Genomic DNA, 17,595 nt, shown 5'->3' with positions numbered 1-17,595 from the left:
TTGTGGTAGTGTAATGGCCCCTGTCTCACCAACAGAAGTATTATATAAATGGGTTAATTGCATTTGATTTATATACTGATTCACCCCCTGTAACTTCCACTGGCTATGAGTTGTCATGCTCTTATCAAGTGATTGGTGGCCTCCTTGGGGTGCGGCCACTGACTGCATGGGTCAGCACATGGGTCAGCTCGGAAAAGCCGGCACCACGGGGAGTCCCACTCATAATCTCACATCGAAAGGACGTGATTAAACAGTCTATTTTCATATCCGCCGTCCTTTCTCTTCACACTCATAAATAGTGGAAGTTACGGTTGATATACACTCAGGAATTGTATAAACGATAGTTCTTCAATAAAGGAAGAAACAGACAATTGGGTTTCGCTACTCTAACCCAATATAATATAAATGCACCAGCCTGGTTAACTTGACAGAACCTATAATTAACCAGCTATAACATAGGTGGCAGCTAGTGTGGTTACAGATACGAGATTCCGGTGTACATACCAAGGCGTCAGTGTTTTCCCTAAACAAGCAAACAATAAAGTGTGACGTGTTACATGAAATATCCGAGGGGGTTGTATGGGTGTATTGTATGTTGTGGTAGTAGTGGTAGAGGGGGGTGTATTGTATGTTGTGGTAGTAGTGGTAGTGGGGTGTATTGTATGTTGTGGTAGTAGTGGTAGAGGGGTGTATTGTATGTTGTGGTAGTAGTGGTAGTGGGGGCTGTATTGTATGTTGTGGTGGAAGTGGTAGTGGGGGCTGTATTGTATGTTGTGGTGGAAGTGGTAGTGGGGGGTGAATTGTATGTTGTGGTAGTAGTGGTAGAGGGGGGTGTATTGTATGTTGTGGTAGGAGTGGTAGTAGTGGTAGTGGGGGTGTATTGTATGTTGTGGTAGTAGTGGTAGTGTGGGGTCTGTATTGTATGTTGTGGTAGTAGTGGTAGAGGGGGGTGTATTGTATGTTGTGGTAGTAGTGGTAGAGGGGGGTGTATTGTATGTTGTGGTAGTAGTGGTAGTGGGGGCTGTATTGTATGTTGTGGTAGTAGTGGTTATTCTGAAATACATTACATGAAGCATCCACTCCGAATAAAACAGTTATTTTTTGGTAATGTAAATCCCAATGATCCTGATATTATATTGAAGGAGTTGTATCAAGGAGCCACAACATTCCTGAATCATTATTTCCTGTAGGCTTCAAATATTTAATGATTTATTATACAGAATCTTGCAGCTATTATAAATGAGATGATTATACTTTGTCCTCTCAGAGTTAGGAATATTGTGTAATGATATTAATAGACTTCCCTTGTTAATGAAGCGAAGCATATTTGATTTAGTGGATATATAGAGATAGATAATCCGATAAATCATATTTATTGTTAATTACGCTCTCGCTACCAACACACCCTGCTTCTCTTCTTCCTCAGTAACCTTTACCACAACGTACCATTTGTTTGTCTTTCTGATACAACAACAAAACAAAAGCACACTGTATAGCCTAAAACATCTTATTGTATTATTTACAAGATTAAAGGCAAGAGATGTACTTGATTTAAAAAGAACAGGCAAATATCAGAAGTTATTAAATATAACACAGAACTAATTAATATTTCAGATATAACAAGAGCTAGGAATGACAAAGAAAAACAATCAATATATTTTTAATTAATTTATTTCATTATCTTTTCATTAGTTATAATGTATAATTAATGTTACTAATTTCAATCAGATGTTATGAATAATTAACATACAGCTTCATTTCATATATACAGTATGAAAATAATTGATGTTTTCAGTAAGTGAAGCGTTATGTCGTCTGATGTAGGAATGAGGATGAAATGTTTTTTCAGTTTTGCTTCAGACATCCATTTAGCACAGTCCTACTTTAAGATAACTCACTCTCGATCATCATGTGGAGTCCTCCAGGGTGTCGTGCTGGGTGTCCATGGTTTCCCTTACAGTGTATGAATGAAACTTTCGGCAACTACTTCATTATCAAAAAATTAATTAAAACAATCAACTACAGTATATTACTTTATAGCCAAATGTGGTTGCCATCTTCACTATATATATATTCGACAAGCTAACACAATCATAGCTGTGACTACAAGAAAGTTTAAGTCAGGAGTAAGTCACAGGAGGTAACAATATACCTGACAAGGAATGTTACTGTATAGTAGGAGGGAAAGAAGCGACACCAGCACATAACCCAACCTCACTAATGTTTACTGTGGAATCCCGAAATGAAGAAGACAGGTCGGCTGCACGCGGTAATCTCAGCTTAACTCTCTTGGATAAGGACCAGATCAGGTAATATTACAGCTCTTAGTTACAGCTGAACCCATAAGTAAGGTGTGGGTTAAAAATAAAAGGTGGGAGGACCTATTGAGAACTTTTTTGGTGTCCGCTGGATAAGAACGCACTTTGTTTTTACTGTTGCTTAAGGTAACATTACCGACTTTTTGGAAATAATAATGATTATAGTATTATTTATTATCAATAACCTTGAATGGTTTACCCTTGTTAGTAAGTCTGTTGAGAGAGCGTTAAAGTCACAACAGTTATTAGTCTGTATATCCAGGTCACACAAATGGCCTTGTTTATCGGTATAATCTTAGGTATTATTTGGTTCTGTGCCACGACTAAATACTACAGTCACCAAGTGTTAATTTACCCAGACAGTGATATAGTGATATATAAATATTAGTTCAACCACAAGTCATAAATTAGTTAATGATTCTATATTATTAATAATAAATATCTTATTCTCATACATAATTGATAAATATTTAATTATAAGAAGTGATGGTACTACATGACGTAATATTGTAGAAGTACAGTCGTTCTTAATGTACTTGTACGTGTTGTAGAGCATGTATTTTAGGGAAGTGTTGTTGTGGAGGTAGATGTACTTGTGGAGGTAGATGTACTTGTGGAGGTAGATGTACTTGTGGAGGTAGATGTACTTGTGGAGGTAGATGTACTTGTGGAGGTAGATGTACTTGTGGAGGTAGATGTACTTGTGGAGGTAGATGTACTTGTGGAGGTAGATGTACTTGTGGAGGTAGATGTACTTGTGGAGGTAGATGTACTTGTGGAGGTAGATGTACTTGTGGAGGTAGATGTACTTGTGGAGGTAGATGTACTTGTGGAGGTTGAAGTTGTAGATGAAGTAGAAGTAGACGTAGAAGTTGTGCTAGTAGATGTACTCGTGCTAGTAGATGTTTGTTGTAGATGTATTGTGGAGGTAGATGTACTTGTGGAGGTAGATGTACTTGTGGAGGTAGATGTACTTGTGTAGATGTGCTTGTGGAGGTAGATGTACTTGTGGAGGTAGATGTGCTTGTGGAGGTAGATGTACTTGTGGAGGTAGATGTACTTGTGGAGGTAGATGTACTTGTGGAGGTAGATGTACTTGTGGAGGTAGATGTACTTGTGGAGGTTGAAGTTGTAGATGAAGTAGAAGTAGACGTAGAAGTTGTGCTAGTAGATGTACTCGTGCTAGTAGATGTTGTAGTTGAAGTAGATGTTGTAGATGAAGTAGAAGTGGACGTAGAAGTTGTGCTAGTAGATGTACTTGTAGTGCTAGTAGATGTACTTGTGGAGGTAGATGTACTTGTGGAGGTAGATGTACTTGTGGAGGTAGATGTACTTGTGGAGGTAGATGTACTTGTGGAGGTAGATGTACTTGTGGAGGTAGATGTACTTGTGGTAGATGTAGATGTACTTGTGGAGGTAGATGTACTGGAAGGAAGTAGATGTACTTGTGGAGGTAGATGTACTTGTGGAGGTAGATGTACTTGTGGAGGTAGATGTACTTGTGGAGTAGATGTACTTGTGGAGTAGATGTACTTGTGGAGGTAGATGTACTTGTGGAGGTAGATGTACTTGTGGAAGTAGATGTACTTGTGGAGGTAGATGTACTTGTGGAGGTAGATGTACTTGTGGAAGTAGATGTACTTGTGGAAGTAGACGTACTTGTGGAGGTAGATGTACTTGTGGAGGTAGATGTACTTGTGGAGGTAGATGTTGCAGTTGAAGTAGAGGTAGATGTAGAAATTGTGGTAGTAGATGTACTTGTGGAGGTAGATATTGTAGCTGTTGTAGTAGATGCTGTTGTGGTGATTGTTGTGCTTCTTGTGGTAGTTGTCGTCTTGGTGGTTGAAGTTGTAGAGTTTTTAGTAATTAGTGTTGTGGTTGTCTGATTAGTTGAGGTTGTGGTTGGCAGATTAGTTGAAGTTGTCTGATTAGCTTGAGTTGACTGATTAGTTGTTGTTGTCTGATTAGCTGGGGTTGTCTGATTAGTTGATGTTGTTTGATAAGCTGATGTTGTTGGATTAGCTGATGTCTGATTAGTTGAGGTCGGCTGATTAGTTGAGGTCGGCTGATTAGTTGAAGTTGTCTGATTAGTTGGGGTTGTCTGATTAGTTGAGGTCGGCTGATTAGTTGAGGTCGGCTGATTAGTTGAAGTTGTCTGATTAGTTGGGGTTGTCTGATTAGTTGGGGTAGTCTGATTAGTTGGGGTTGTCTGAGTAGTTGGGGTCGGCTGATTAGTTGGGGTTGTCTGATTAGTTGGGGTTGTCTGATTAGTTGGGCTGATTGTCTGATTAGTTGAAGTTGTGATTAGTTGTCTGATTAGTTGGGGTTGTCTGATTAGTTGGGGTTGTCTGATTATTTGAGGTCGGCTGATTAGTTGAAGTTGTCTGATTAGTTGGGGTTGTCTGATTAGTTGAAGTTGTCTGATTAGTTGGGGTTGTCTGATTAGTTGGGGTTGTCTGATTAGTTGGGGTTGTCTGATTAGTTGGGGTTGTCTGATTAGTTGGGGTTGTCTGATTATTAGGTCGTTGTCTGATTAGTTGGGGTTGTCTGTTGGGGTTGTCTGATTAGTTGGGGTTGTCTGATTAGTTGGGGTTGTCTGTTGAGGTCGGCTGATTAGTTGAAGTTGTCTGATTAGTCTGATTAGTTGAAGTTGTCTGATTAGTTGGGGTTGTCTGATTAGTTGTTGGGGTTGTCTGATTAGTTGGGGTTGTCTGATTAGTTGGGGTTGTCTGATTATTTGAGGTCGGCTGATTAGTTGAAGTTGTCTGATTAGTTGGGGTTGTCTGATTAGTTGGGGTTGTCTGATTAGTTGGGGTTGTCTGATTATTTGGGGTCGGCTGATTAGCTGGGGTTGTCTGATTAGTCGAAGGAGTGGTGTTAGTGACAGGCGCTGGATTCGTCTCATCAGATGCAGCTGCAAAAGTGAACAATTAGTTTTAACTTGTGATGTAAGTCAATCTGGGAGAAAAAGCACCAATTAATTAACTTCCTTAAGCTTACTTATCAACTTCGTGAGGTACACATGATAACGTGTTCTATGGAGGGCGTTACAACTGATAAGGAACGCATATATAAACACACTATACATATGAAACGCCGATGATACTTATTTAAACTGTGCAATGGGTGTAGTGTAGTGTAGTGTAGTGTAGTGTAGTGTAGTGTATTAATAGTGTTATAAGTTAAGTGGATAATACGAGGTAAAGGTGTAGAGAGATCCAGGTGCAATAAATGTGAGGACTGAAGGAGGTGAATAGTGAGGAAGGTCGACTAAAGGGAACTTCCACAGCTTACGGATTGCATGATGTAAAGATTGGCATATTATATATATCTCAACCTACACATACTGTTATACATCAATCCATATTCATAAAATGCGACCAAAAGCACTTACATTTCTTTGCAGTGACCTGACAGATGAAACCTCCTGAACACTCTTTGTTCTTCAGCTTCCGGCGTGTGTATCTGAAGTTCAACGCGTTAGACTTCGAAACTAAGTCTGGAGGAGTTTCCTTTGTACAGTGAGTTGACCTGTGGGATGGTGACAGCGGTCGTTTAACCTCACATTGGTCAGATTGTCAGGGGATCCTTTGTTCAATAATATTAGTTAACGTGAAAAGAAGTAAACAATTAAGCTATGTCGTTGAGATAATCTTTCTATTACACTGACTATATTAATCCCACTCTAGAATATATATTTTTGATATAGCTGTGTGTATTCCTGACTGCTATATCTAGTAATCAATAATAATATTAGTGTAATAACAAAAGTAGCAGTAGTAAGGCTTCAGCCTTAATAAACAAATTTCACACATGCTATAGTCTAACGTATGATTGGCCAGTGGACGGCATGGCCACCAATTGAGAGAGTAGAACATCCCACAACATCACCCATGCAATGGTGTGCAAGAAGGGAGGTTTCGTTTGCATGAAACATGATGAAGAGACCTCACAGCAAATAAGTTGAAGGATATATGCCGGGATGTCACTGTGGAACTGACCCTCCTCCCATTGGATGGCAAACATTTTTTACACCATACTGCCAACACAATTAATGAAGCCTGTGTGGACGTCAGTGTTCAAGGATTCTGGACGAGGGGACACCGAGCTTTCTTTGATATTAGGATATTCAATTCCCTGGCCGCATGTCACTGTGACCTGCCTCTCGAGGCTGCACATAATTATAAGAGGAACAAACACGAAACGAACAGAACATAAGCCAAGAGAATCCAGAACGTAGACCAAGGCAGCTTCACTCCGCCAGTATTCACAACATCGGGTGGGATGAAACCTAGTACTGCACAAGGTGTTTCTACGCCAGACTGGTTGAGGTACTATTATAGCAGAAGCAGCAACCCAGAAGTTATGTCCTGGCCTAGTTGAGGTGTCGCCTATCCATCTCTTTGCCCAGGGTTGTTTGCTGTGTCTCAGGGGAATATAATCTTTGACCCCTAATCCAACAACAGTCGCAGATATGGAGTTTGAGGCAACATTCACTGAATGCCATATAGACCTGCTGTGGCTTAACTATCACAGTGAGAGTAAATGTTTTTTTATTAGGATAGTTATACCCTTTCCACGCTAAGCTGGCCCATAAGCCCCGCGTCTTACCTCCTCCCCCCCTGATTGCACGTGTACAAGCACGTATTTGTATCGACGTTTTATGATAAATATTTATAATTTTCTAACATCTGCATTTTGATAGGTCATATATTAAATATTATTTTAGATACTAACAGGTCTTCTTATCAATTGTGAACACATTTAGTTTGAATTTTCTATGAACCAATCAACTATTAGTACAGAAGAGGGGCGTAGCTTTATTGGCTTGCGGGCCAGGTTAGCATGGAAATACCATAGGTAATAAAATGATGAAGGTGTGGCTCTAAGGGGAGACTAGAGGCCAAAATAAAAAAGTAGTAGTAGTAGTAGTAGTAGGTTTGGCGGAAGTGAGGTCAAAATAACAAAGGAAGGCCAAAGACACCTAGGCGCAGTAATCGGCACGACTGACTTCAAAACCGAGTACGTAACGGGAAAGGTGAATGAGTGGGTTGGGAAATCCTTGCACTGTCTGAGATTGCTAACACAGAGCCACATGTAGCTTTTGCAGCATTCACTCATGGAGTCAAGCATCGCTGGAACTACCTGATGCGCACTGTCCCTGATATTGGAACACTCCTCCACCCCCTGGAAGAAGCTATCAGCGTCAATTTAATTCCCAAATTAGTGAAACATCTTCACTTAACCCCAGCAGAAAGATCACTCCTTGCACTACCACCGAGACTGGGAGGTATGGGATTAACCAATCCAGAGGAGATTGCTGCCACCGAACATTAAAACTCAGTTAAGCTCACGGCAGCCCTCACGGACCACATAATATCTCAGAACGCAAAAGGGGAGGTGGATACCAGCGAAGTAAACAAGATTCGAAGGTCCATTACGACAGAACGACAGCACAGCCAAAGTGACAAGTTGCAGCAACTGTTGTTGCAAGTACCAGAGAATTTGAAAAAAAAAAGCAGCTTTAGCGCAGGAGGTGGGCGCCTCGAACTGGTTAACTACTTTACCGATAAGGGCAAATGCTTTCAGTCTCAATAAACAAGAATTTACAGATGCCAATGCTCTAAGGTACGGTAGGCCAGTGGAAAGTTTGCCTTCCCAATGCGTGTGTGGCTCTTCCTATGACGTCGATCACGCCATGGTGTGCAAGAAAGGGGGATTCATATGCATGAGGCCTGACGAGGTAAGAGATCTCACAGCAAATATGTTGAAGGAAATCTGCCATGATGTCATGGTAGAACCGACCCTCCTTCCATTGGACGGCGAGATCTTCCAACATAGGACTTCAAACACATCAGTGCTCTAGGATTCTGGACGCGGGGACAGCGAGCCTTTTTCGACATCAGAATTTTTGATCCCATGGCCACATGTCACCGTAACTTAGCTCTCCATGCTGCACACAGGAGGAACGAAAACGACAAGATAAGAGCATACGGGGAGAAAATTCAGAACGTTAATCAAGGCAGCTTCACTCCTCTAGTGTTCACAACCTCTGGTGGGATGGGACCAAGTGCAAGATGTTTTTACGCCAGACTCGCGGAGGTGATCTCCGAGCAGAAGCAGCAGCCCAGAAGTTATGTTACAGCCCGGATGAGATGTCGACTGTCCTTCTCTCTCCTTCGGTCGGCTTTGCTTTGCCTCAGGGGAACGAAAGCTTCGGCCCCAAAGCCGACAACAGCTGCAGATATTGACTATGAGGCTACAGTCACTGAATGCCGCATAGATCTGCGGCTCATTTAATTCAACGCAGCTAGGATAGCTACTTATGTATTAGGATATTTAATATTAAGGTAATAAAATGGCGGCAAAGGTGTGGCTATTGAGGTAGGTTGGAGGCCACGTTCAAAAAAAAAATAGTAGCAGTAGTAGTAGTAAGACTTCAAACACATCCAACGAAGCTCGTGTGGACGTCAGTGCTCGAGGATTCTGGAAGCAGGGACAGCGAGCCTTCTTTGACATAAGGATTTTTTATCCCATGGCCGCATGTCACCGCAAAAAAAAAAGTAGTATTAATAACCCTTACTGCCATCGTGTGTACGTTACATAACTCACTTCACCATTACACAATATAATCACAAAATGTTCTTACTTCTTCTTGCTCTTACTTCTGTAATTCACGATTAACTTCTCCCTCTTGCAGCCCTTAGTATTGAGGTTGAACTGAGGACAGCTGAAGGTTAACTTAGAATTTTTCGGCCTCTGGAACATATGAAAACAGTTGGGGAAATGAGTGACCGAACTTGTGATTAGAATTATAATTTGTGTTGCTGTAAAACACGTCTTGTCTTTGCCTAGGTATATAGAGATGAAAAATGAATAAATTTGCATTATTTTTAAATCCCAATCGAGAAAAAAACACCATTATATATCAAGCGAACTATTTTCACTTTTGCTATTATTTTTTTCAATAATTTTGTAACTACAGTAGTTATTTTTTATAATTACATACCATACAATAGGCTATTTCATTCCTTTGATTTAAATTTACTACATTTTCAGTGATTCTTTGTTTCACTTAGCAGCTGTAGTAATTAGTTTCTATAGTTCCTCAACTAAGGTTTTTAAGCACGTGCACAAAGTCAGTTTATATATTAAGGCGCAACTATTGAAAATTAAGAGACGCACGTGTTTCTGTTGTCCAGCTTCAGCAGGTGTAATTATACACCATCAGCTGGTAATATAAGACAAACATCCTGTCTTAACTGACATGCTGGATGGTATAGCTACTCTCTTTTAATATTCCTTAACCATATATTTTTATCTAAAAAAAAAACATTTTTTTTTATAAAGTAGGAAGTTGATAGCGTTAGGCTCATGGCTTTATCAAGCACTGTCTACACTGATAAATAACGTTTATGGAGGGACGGACGCACAGTCGCACGGACGGACGGACAGACAGTATTGTGACACACCTTGATAGCGGCATTACACTTTTTCTGGTCTCTTGTGTTTTGAGTGTAGATGACGACACTTTCCCCGACCTTCAAGGTGTAATCTCCGTTACACACATCCAGGAATTCTGCCGATATATCGAAGGTTACCTCCAGGTCATGAAAAGGTCAAAGGTCACTTGAATTTTGTAGAAATTCAAGATCAACATTGTGTTATTAGGTCTAGGATCCACATGAGGTCATGAGAGTTACGTATCATGGTCAAAGGTCACCAGAGAATCATCAGGAGTAGAAGGGTAACAAAGGATTTAACTAAAAAGCTAAAAGTGAGAGGCACTTTGCGTCTTGTAGGCTGGTGGACACTGAGAGTAAATATAATGTTAATAATAAATGGGAGCCATCACATGTTCATGAGGGGTGAGGAAGAACCAGATAGTTATCAGGTCAAGAAATACAATGTGACCTGAGATGGAAGCTTAAGGGTCGTCAGGGAGTCATGACGGGTCAGGGATTACCGGGAGGGGTTTAACGGTTCATGGTACACCAGGAAATTATCACCCAAGTGTTAAGTGATTAATTAACCATTTAAGGTTCATATCATTACCTTGCCTTCCACACCTTTGGTAAGGAAGTCATTATGGCAAAATTACCAATTAATTAACACTCAGGTACTCAAGGAATATAGAGCAAGACTAATAATTAACTCTAAGGTACTCAAGGCATATATGACAAGAGTACTAACTAATTAACTCTTGGGTATTCAAGGCATTATGGCAAAAGTACCAACTAATCAACAGTTACTCTCACAAGTGCTGATATACAGTCACAACAAGAGGTAACTCAAAGAGGTAAATACTGTATCTCCACAATGCTGAAAATTTATGTAATTACATTTATCAGTAGTGATATATAGCTAATTAACGTATCCCTGTGTCTAGCTTCCTTCAAGATATGTTAGTTTAGAAAATAGATAAATTGCATAACAAAAATAATAGTGATCATTCTTAGTCTGTTGCCGGAGAGAAAAGCATTTTTTTATGCGTTTTGTTTTGACGATAAGAACCAATTTCATATACAGTAGAACATGGGAATACTCTTAAGAGTACTTTTATTTATGATTTCCGTAATATTCTCAAAATCCAAGAAAAGTTATACATATATAAAATCAGAAATAAAGATAATATCCTAAAACGATGAATCAGAGAGAAAGAAAAAAGAAACTTACTGACATTTCCATCCATTGCTTTTAATTGGTTAAGCGATTTCCCTTTTAGGTTTATTTTGTTTACTTGTTTATGTAGCTTCTCCACTTTGTTTTTAGGTTGGATAATTTTGCGAGATTCCTTAAATTTCTTTTGTGTCTTTATATTTTTCTCTGATGTTTGAGAATCTGACACGGTGTTGTCTTCATTTTGTTTCCTGTTTTTTTTATTCTTAGTCTTTGATTTCCGTTTCCCCTTCGTCTTTTTTAATGTTTCTATTGATGTATTCGACTTTCTTGATTCATTTTGCAGCTTTTCTTTTACTGGTTTCTTTGTCTTTTTTACTTTTCCCGTTTTCTTTGACTTCTCTTCTTTTCTCGTTTTCTTTATATTATGTACCTTTCTTGTTTTATTTGTCTTCTTTCCTGGTTTATTTTTATGTGGTATTTCTCCATTTCGGGTTTCTAATTTCTTTTTATTTCCTGGATTTCTTATATTCTTTGGGTTTTTCAGCAACTTTGTCTTCCTCGGGTTCTTTGCTGTCTCTGTTTTATTGGATTTTTTGGGTGTGTCGAGTTTCGTCACTCTTCTCTTCCGTTTCTCTGATTGTTCGCCTTTACTTGGTTTATTAATTTCGCTTCTTTTATTTTTTCTCTTTACATTCTTCTCTTCTTTCTTTATCTGCTTTTGATTTTTCTTTAATTTCCTTTCCCCTTTTGCATTCTTTGGCCCAAGTGTTTTTCCTTCCTTTCTCCAAGATTTATTATCGTCTCCGCCACCACTTCCTTCCTTCACCACGACCTCCTCAGCCATCGTCTTGGTCACCCTCCTACTTGATGTTTCATCCTGGAGGATAAACATCATGTTACTGATTTGTTCCTTGTTGATTTGTCTGTGTGTGTCTCTGACTGTTTCTTTATCTGTGTCTTCAGTGTCATGTCCTGCCTCTGTCTGACTATACACAACCTACACTCTCACCCTCTCTGCAGGTACTCACCTTGACCTTGGAGAAAGTCACAGCCGCCAGTGACAACACCAGCACCACTACCACCACACGCATCGTCCACCACTTACATGAAAGAGGGAAAAACAGTTGTGTGTTATAGAGACTAAGAGTGAGGTGCTCTGCTTCAACGCCTTTATTTATACCTGAAGAAACACCTACAGTAAGTCAACAACAACAACAGTTTGTGGCAAAGACTTCAATTATATTGGAAAAAATATATATATGAATAACTGTCAAAATAATCTATATATAAAAAAAAAAAAAAAAAAAAAAAAAAAAAAAATATATATATATATATATATATATATATATATATATAAATATATATATATATATATATATATATATATATATATATATATATATATATATATATATATATATATATATATATATATATATATATATATATATATATATATATATGCAAGTAAATCACTGTATGATCTAGGTATATGCTGATAACCACAAGGAAAGAAGGAAGTTCCCAAGCGCTTTCGTGTAATTCACATCTTCAGGGGTGAGTACAGACTGTACTCACCCCTGAAGATGTGAATTACACGAAAGCGCAACTTCGTTCTTCTTTCCTTATCAGCATATATATATATATATATATATATATATATATATATATATATATATATATATATATATATATATATATATATATATATATATATATATATATATATATATATATATATATATTCCACATATTCATTTCAAATCCTAACTTAACAGCACAGTTTGAAGTACGACAGCTAGAGTTTCTCGCTTCTTTCTCTCTCTGTGTCACACAATGCTAAGTGAACTTGTGTGACAAAACACTACACATATTTGACCTGAATCAAAAAATACTGATGCACAACAAATCACCACCACTTTTGTAGTAGCAATTTACTTAAGTACTGAATATTCCGTTTACATTTAAATGTCACATAATTATTGTAAATAACTTAACACCACCTGAGTGTCACACCTGTATATTATTCACCACGTCATGAATCTTCATCATCACGTTTCATTAGACCGTAACTGACACACTGATCTTTCTCCCTCACCCATAACACCTGCAGCACTCACACTCAGTCTCCAGCACCTGTGTTCTCCTTCACCCATAACACCTCCAGGACTCGCACTCAGTCTCCAGCACCTGTGTTCTCCCTCACCCATAACACCTGCAGCACTCACACTCAGTCTCCAGCACCTGTGTTCTCCCTCACCCATAACACCTCCAGGACTTGCACTCAGTCTCCAGCACCTGTGTTCTCCCTAACCCATAACACCTCCAGGACTCGCACTCAGTCTCCAGCACCTGTGTTCTCCCTCACCCATAACACCTGCAGGAGTCGCACTCAGTCTTCACCATCTGTGTTCAGTCACATTATTAAATAATTTCTTTAAGAAATGTTTTCTGTAATTTGTCGTGGAAATTGTACCAATAAAACTTCATAAGAAAAAAAAAATTTTTCACGCATTTTGTGTCGCAAATTTGGTAACCAAAGTTCCAGAAAAAAACAACCACTTACCATGTGAGTTTAAAATTGAGAATGACACTAGAATAACCAGAACTACCATGACTATGAGGTGCTACCAGGACTAAAAGGCTACCAGGAATACCAGGACAATCAGGGCTACCAGGACAACCAGGGCTACCATGAATATCAACACTACCAGGACTATCAGAAATCCCAGGACTACTTGGGTAGCGACTGACGGTAGCGTCCACCTCACCTCAGGACTACCGGTGTAAGATGATTCTCTTTGACCAAGTTGTCAACACAGGAGGTTATAACACGTGAAGGGAAGATGGATCGGCCGTGTAAGCTGATGAAGCCTTTGGTAGTAATATACTGTATATATACCAGAGCTGGTGGCCACAGGTGTACCAGCAAGTGTTGGCAAGCAAAGGGGACAACAGGTGTCTACACACACACTACTATTACTACTTTTCTGTCACTCGGAATCGAGTATGACGATCATCCTGCTATGATACAATGATATGAGTTATTAGGGATGTCACCTCGGTTGGTGAGTTTTGAAGTGACTAAAGAGAGCGATACAGCCCCGGCAGCGTCGTTTACATTCGTTGCACATGAGGAGGGCTCCAACTACTACGGGTGGCAGCGTCTTTTCGGCGTTGGCGCTTGTCTGCTTCGGTTTGCAGTCGGGCTAACTCGAAAGCATTGACACCTTCCCGAGTGGTGCTCCTCCAAGCGTCACGATGTGGCGTAATCGACTCCCAGGTGAGGGGGTCGATTTGACACTTTATCAGGTTTGTCTTAAGACTTTCTTTATACCTTTTCAATCGCCCGCCGGCGTTACGTTTACTATTCGTTAAGTGACTGTAAAGTAGCTGTTTTGTCAGTCTACTGTCGTCCATGCGGGTAACATGGCCAGTCCAACGTGGTTGTTCATGGATAATGGTAGCCTCAATGCTCCTACAGTTGGTGTCAGCAAGAATACTGGCATTTGGTCTCTTGTCTTCCCAGCGAACTCGGAGGATGGAACGTAGACTACGTTGGTGAAAGTTTTCAAGTGACTTGAGAAGCCTCCTGTATGTGACCCATGTCTCACTGCCATATAGCAAGGTGCGGGGGCCACTGCTCGATATACGTGCAGCTTTGTATATATGAATGACCTAGCTGGGTGCGGTTGCCCAGTCAGGTTGCGCCGTCCCTCTGGGGCCCACTGCTACTCCGAGATGCTCTGCTGATGTAGCCTGGGCCCTAGAGGCACCCAGTTACCGTGGGTTGCTACGAGGAGGCACAGCAGGAGTCTTGATGGTGAGAAGGCTTTGTACTGGAAGGGGAAGACTTATGCAAGTTGCTTCCCTGTTTGCCGGGAGGGCAGGCCAGCGGCAGCAGATGAAAGCGAGAGGGAGCAAGCACTGCTTGCATCTTAACACTAACATAATGCTGGCACTCTGGATGCAATTCACCACCCTGTTTGGCTGCACACACACACACACACACACACACACACACACACACACAGTCACTATGGGAGGGTGGGCAGTAATGGTATGTGAGGCAGCCTTTTGGGTCTTGGTGATAGAAGTGAAGGTGAAGGAGAAATAATTTATATCCGGTTGATAGAACCTTTGTGTGCCGCCGCCAACATAATATAAGTAATTCTCGTCTCCTTCACTAAGGTATAAGGCAAACTATTGTGTTGTGGTTATGTGACACACGCTGGATATTATCTTCATCTATTATGTTTGTCCGAGTTATTGTGTTCCATTGTTCAGGGATGACCCAAGGTGCAATATATATATATATATATATATATATATATATATATATATATATATATATATATATATATATATATATATATATATATATATATATGCAAGTAAATCACTGTAGTTGCGCGTGTGTGTGTGTGTGTGAAGAAATTATTTAATAATGTGACTGAAATAAGACAATAGTTGATCACCTTGTTGGTTGACGACATCAACACCTGCAGCAGACTGAGGTGTTATGGTTGAGGGAGACACCGATGCTGGAGGCTAAGTGCGAGTCCTACAGGTGTTATGGGTGAGGGAGACACCGGTGCTGGAGGCTAAGTGCGAGTCCTATAGGTGTTATGGGTGAGGGAGACACCGGTGCTGGAGGCTAAGTGCGAGTCCTACAGGTGTTATGGTTGAGGGAGACACCGGTGCTGGAGGCTAAGTGCGAGTCCTACAGGTGTTATGGTTGAGGGAGACACCGGTGCTGGAGGCTAAGTGCGTGTCCTGCAGGTGTTATGGTTGAGGGAGACACCGGTGCTGGAGGCTAAGTGTCCTACAGGTTGTTATGGATGAGACACCGGTGCCGGAGGCTAAGTGCAGGTCGTGCAGGAGTTATGGTTGAGGGAGACACCGGTGCTGGAGGCTAAGTGCGAGTCCTACAGGTGTTATGGTTGAGGAGACACCGGTGCTGGAGGCTAGAAATGAGTCGTGCAGGTGTTATGGTTGAGGAGACACCGGTGCTGGAGGCTTAGTGCGAGTCATGCAGGAGTTATGGTTGAGGAGACACCGGTGCTGGAGGCTAAGTGCAGGTCCTACAGGTGTTGGGTGGGGGAGACACCGGTGCTGGGCTAAGTGCGAGTCGTGCAGGTGTTATGGTTGGGGAGACACCAGGTGCTGGAGGCTAAGTGCGAGTCGTGCAGGAGTTATGGTTGAGGAACACCGGTGCTGGAGGCTAAGTGCGAGTCCTACAGGTGTTATGGGTGAGAGACACCGGTGCTGGAGGCTAAGTGCGAGTCGTGCAGGTGTTATGGTTGAGGAGAACACCGGTGTGGAGGCTAAGTGCGAGTCGTGCAGGTGTTATGGTTGAGAAACACCGGTGCTGGAGGCTAAGTGCGAGTCGTGCAGGTGTTATGGGTGAGGAGACACCGGTGCTGGAGGCTAAGTGCGAGTCGTGCAGGTGTTATGGTTGAGGGAGAACAAAAGGTGCTGGAGGCTAAGTGCGAGTCCTGCAGGTGTTATGGGTGAGGGAGAACACAGGTGCTGGAGGCTAAGTGCGAGTCCTGGAGGTGTTATGGGTGAGGGAGAACACAGGTACTGGAGGCTAAGTGCGAGTCGTGCAGGTGTTATGGGTGAGGGAGAACACAGGTGCTGGAGGCTAAGTGCGAGTTCTGCAGGTGTTATGGGTGAGGGAGAACACAGGTGCTGGAGGCTAAGTGCGAGTCCTGCAGGTGTTATGGGTGAGGAACACAGGTGCTGGAGACTAAGTGCGACTCCTGCAGGTGTTATAGGTGAGGGAGAACACAGGTGCTGGAGGCTAAGTGCGAGTCCTGCAGGTGTTATGGGTGAGGGAGAACACAAGTTAGGATTTGACACAAATATTTGGAGGACATTAGTTGCTCAAACTTTCTCAGAATGTGAAAAATATATATTTTTAGATTAAATTATTTTTTCTACAAATATTCACAAATGTTTACATTATAATTGAAGTCTTTGCCACAAACTGTTGTTGTTGTTGACTTACTGTAGTCTCTATAACACACAACTGTTTTTCCCTCTTTCATGTAAGTGGTGGACGATGCGTGTGGTGGTAGTGGTGCTGGTGTTGTCACTGGCGGCTGTGACTTTCTCCAAGGTCAAGGTGAGTACCTGCAGAGAGAGAGAGAGAGAGAGAGAGAGAGAGAGAGAGAGAGAGAGGGTTGTATATAGACAGACACATACACGACAAAACACTGAAACACAGATAAAGAAACAGTCAGAGACACACACAGACAAATCAACAAGGAGCATCTCAGTAACATAAAGTTTATCCTCCAGGATGAAACATCAAGTAGGAGGGTGACCAAGACGGAGGCTGAGGAGGTCGTGGTGAAGGAAGGAAGTGGTGGCGGAGACGATAATAAAGGTAGGAGAGACACACGAGGCAAGGAAGAAGATGACACACACACCAAGAGCGAGAAGACAAAAGTAAAAACACAGTAATAAGAAACAAGGAAACCCAGTAAAAGGTGGACACTGAATAAGGACAGATAAAAGAGAGAAACTTGCAATGGAAAACAAGCTGAGAAGGAAGAAATATAAGGAAACAAAGAACAGAGGAAAATCGAGGGGAAAGGGAGAAAACATGTAGGTTAAAGAACGTAAAAAATAGAAGGGAAATTAAAGT

The 17,595-nt window shown here is 41.1% G+C and overlaps 2 protein-coding genes and 1 long non-coding RNA gene across 3 annotated transcripts; 1 reads left to right on the top strand and 2 right to left on the bottom strand.

Moving 5' to 3' along the window:
- Positions 1 to 3,500: 3,500 nt before the first annotated feature.
- Positions 3,501 to 4,608, bottom strand: LOC121855807 (cell wall protein DAN4-like; the record flags this gene model as incomplete). Its single annotated transcript, XM_042350922.1, has 3 exons — positions 3,501 to 3,563; positions 3,727 to 4,294; positions 4,346 to 4,608. Coding segments are annotated over 3 exons (894 nt in total), but the record flags the coding sequence as incomplete, so codon positions are not given.
- A 4,355-nt stretch (positions 4,609 to 8,963) lies between these two features.
- On the bottom strand, positions 8,964 to 12,031 carry LOC121855806 (protein pxr-1-like). Its single transcript, XM_042350921.1, has 3 exons — positions 11,969 to 12,031; positions 11,059 to 11,817; positions 8,964 to 9,077 (listed from the first exon to the last, which is right to left on the bottom strand). The coding sequence occupies exons 1-3, from the start codon at positions 12,029 to 12,031 to the stop codon at positions 8,964 to 8,966; spliced, it is 936 nt and encodes a 311-aa protein (XP_042206855.1).
- Positions 12,032 to 16,985: 4,954 nt separating this feature from the next.
- On the top strand, positions 16,986 to 17,389 carry LOC121855809. Its single transcript, XR_006086852.1, has 2 exons — positions 16,986 to 17,070; positions 17,247 to 17,389. It is a non-coding gene; the product is annotated as an uncharacterized LOC121855809 (long non-coding RNA).
- Positions 17,390 to 17,595: the final 206 nt, after the last annotated feature.

The sequence above is a fragment of the Homarus americanus genome, unplaced genomic scaffold (assembly GCF_018991925.1).
Source record: "Homarus americanus isolate GMGI-L3 unplaced genomic scaffold, GMGI_Hamer_2.0 scaffold48202, whole genome shotgun sequence".
Taxonomy (NCBI): Eukaryota; Metazoa; Arthropoda; class Malacostraca; order Decapoda; family Nephropidae; genus Homarus; species Homarus americanus.
Note: the sequence above shows the minus strand (reverse complement) of the source record. Positions and strands in the feature narration are given on the sequence as shown.

Coding starts and splice junctions, on each gene's coding strand:
- LOC121855806 (XM_042350921.1), bottom strand. CDS start 12,031: ATGCGTGTGGTGGTAGTGGTGCTGGTGTTGTCACTGGCGGCTGTGACT. Junction 11,818..11,968: donor TGACTTTCTCCAAGGTCAAG/GTGAGTACCTGC, acceptor TTTATCCTCCAG/GATGAAACATCAAGTAGGAG. Junction 9,078..11,058: donor TGGAGAAGCTACATAAACAA/GTAAACAAAATA, acceptor CATATGTTCCAG/AGGCCGAAAAATTCTAAGTT.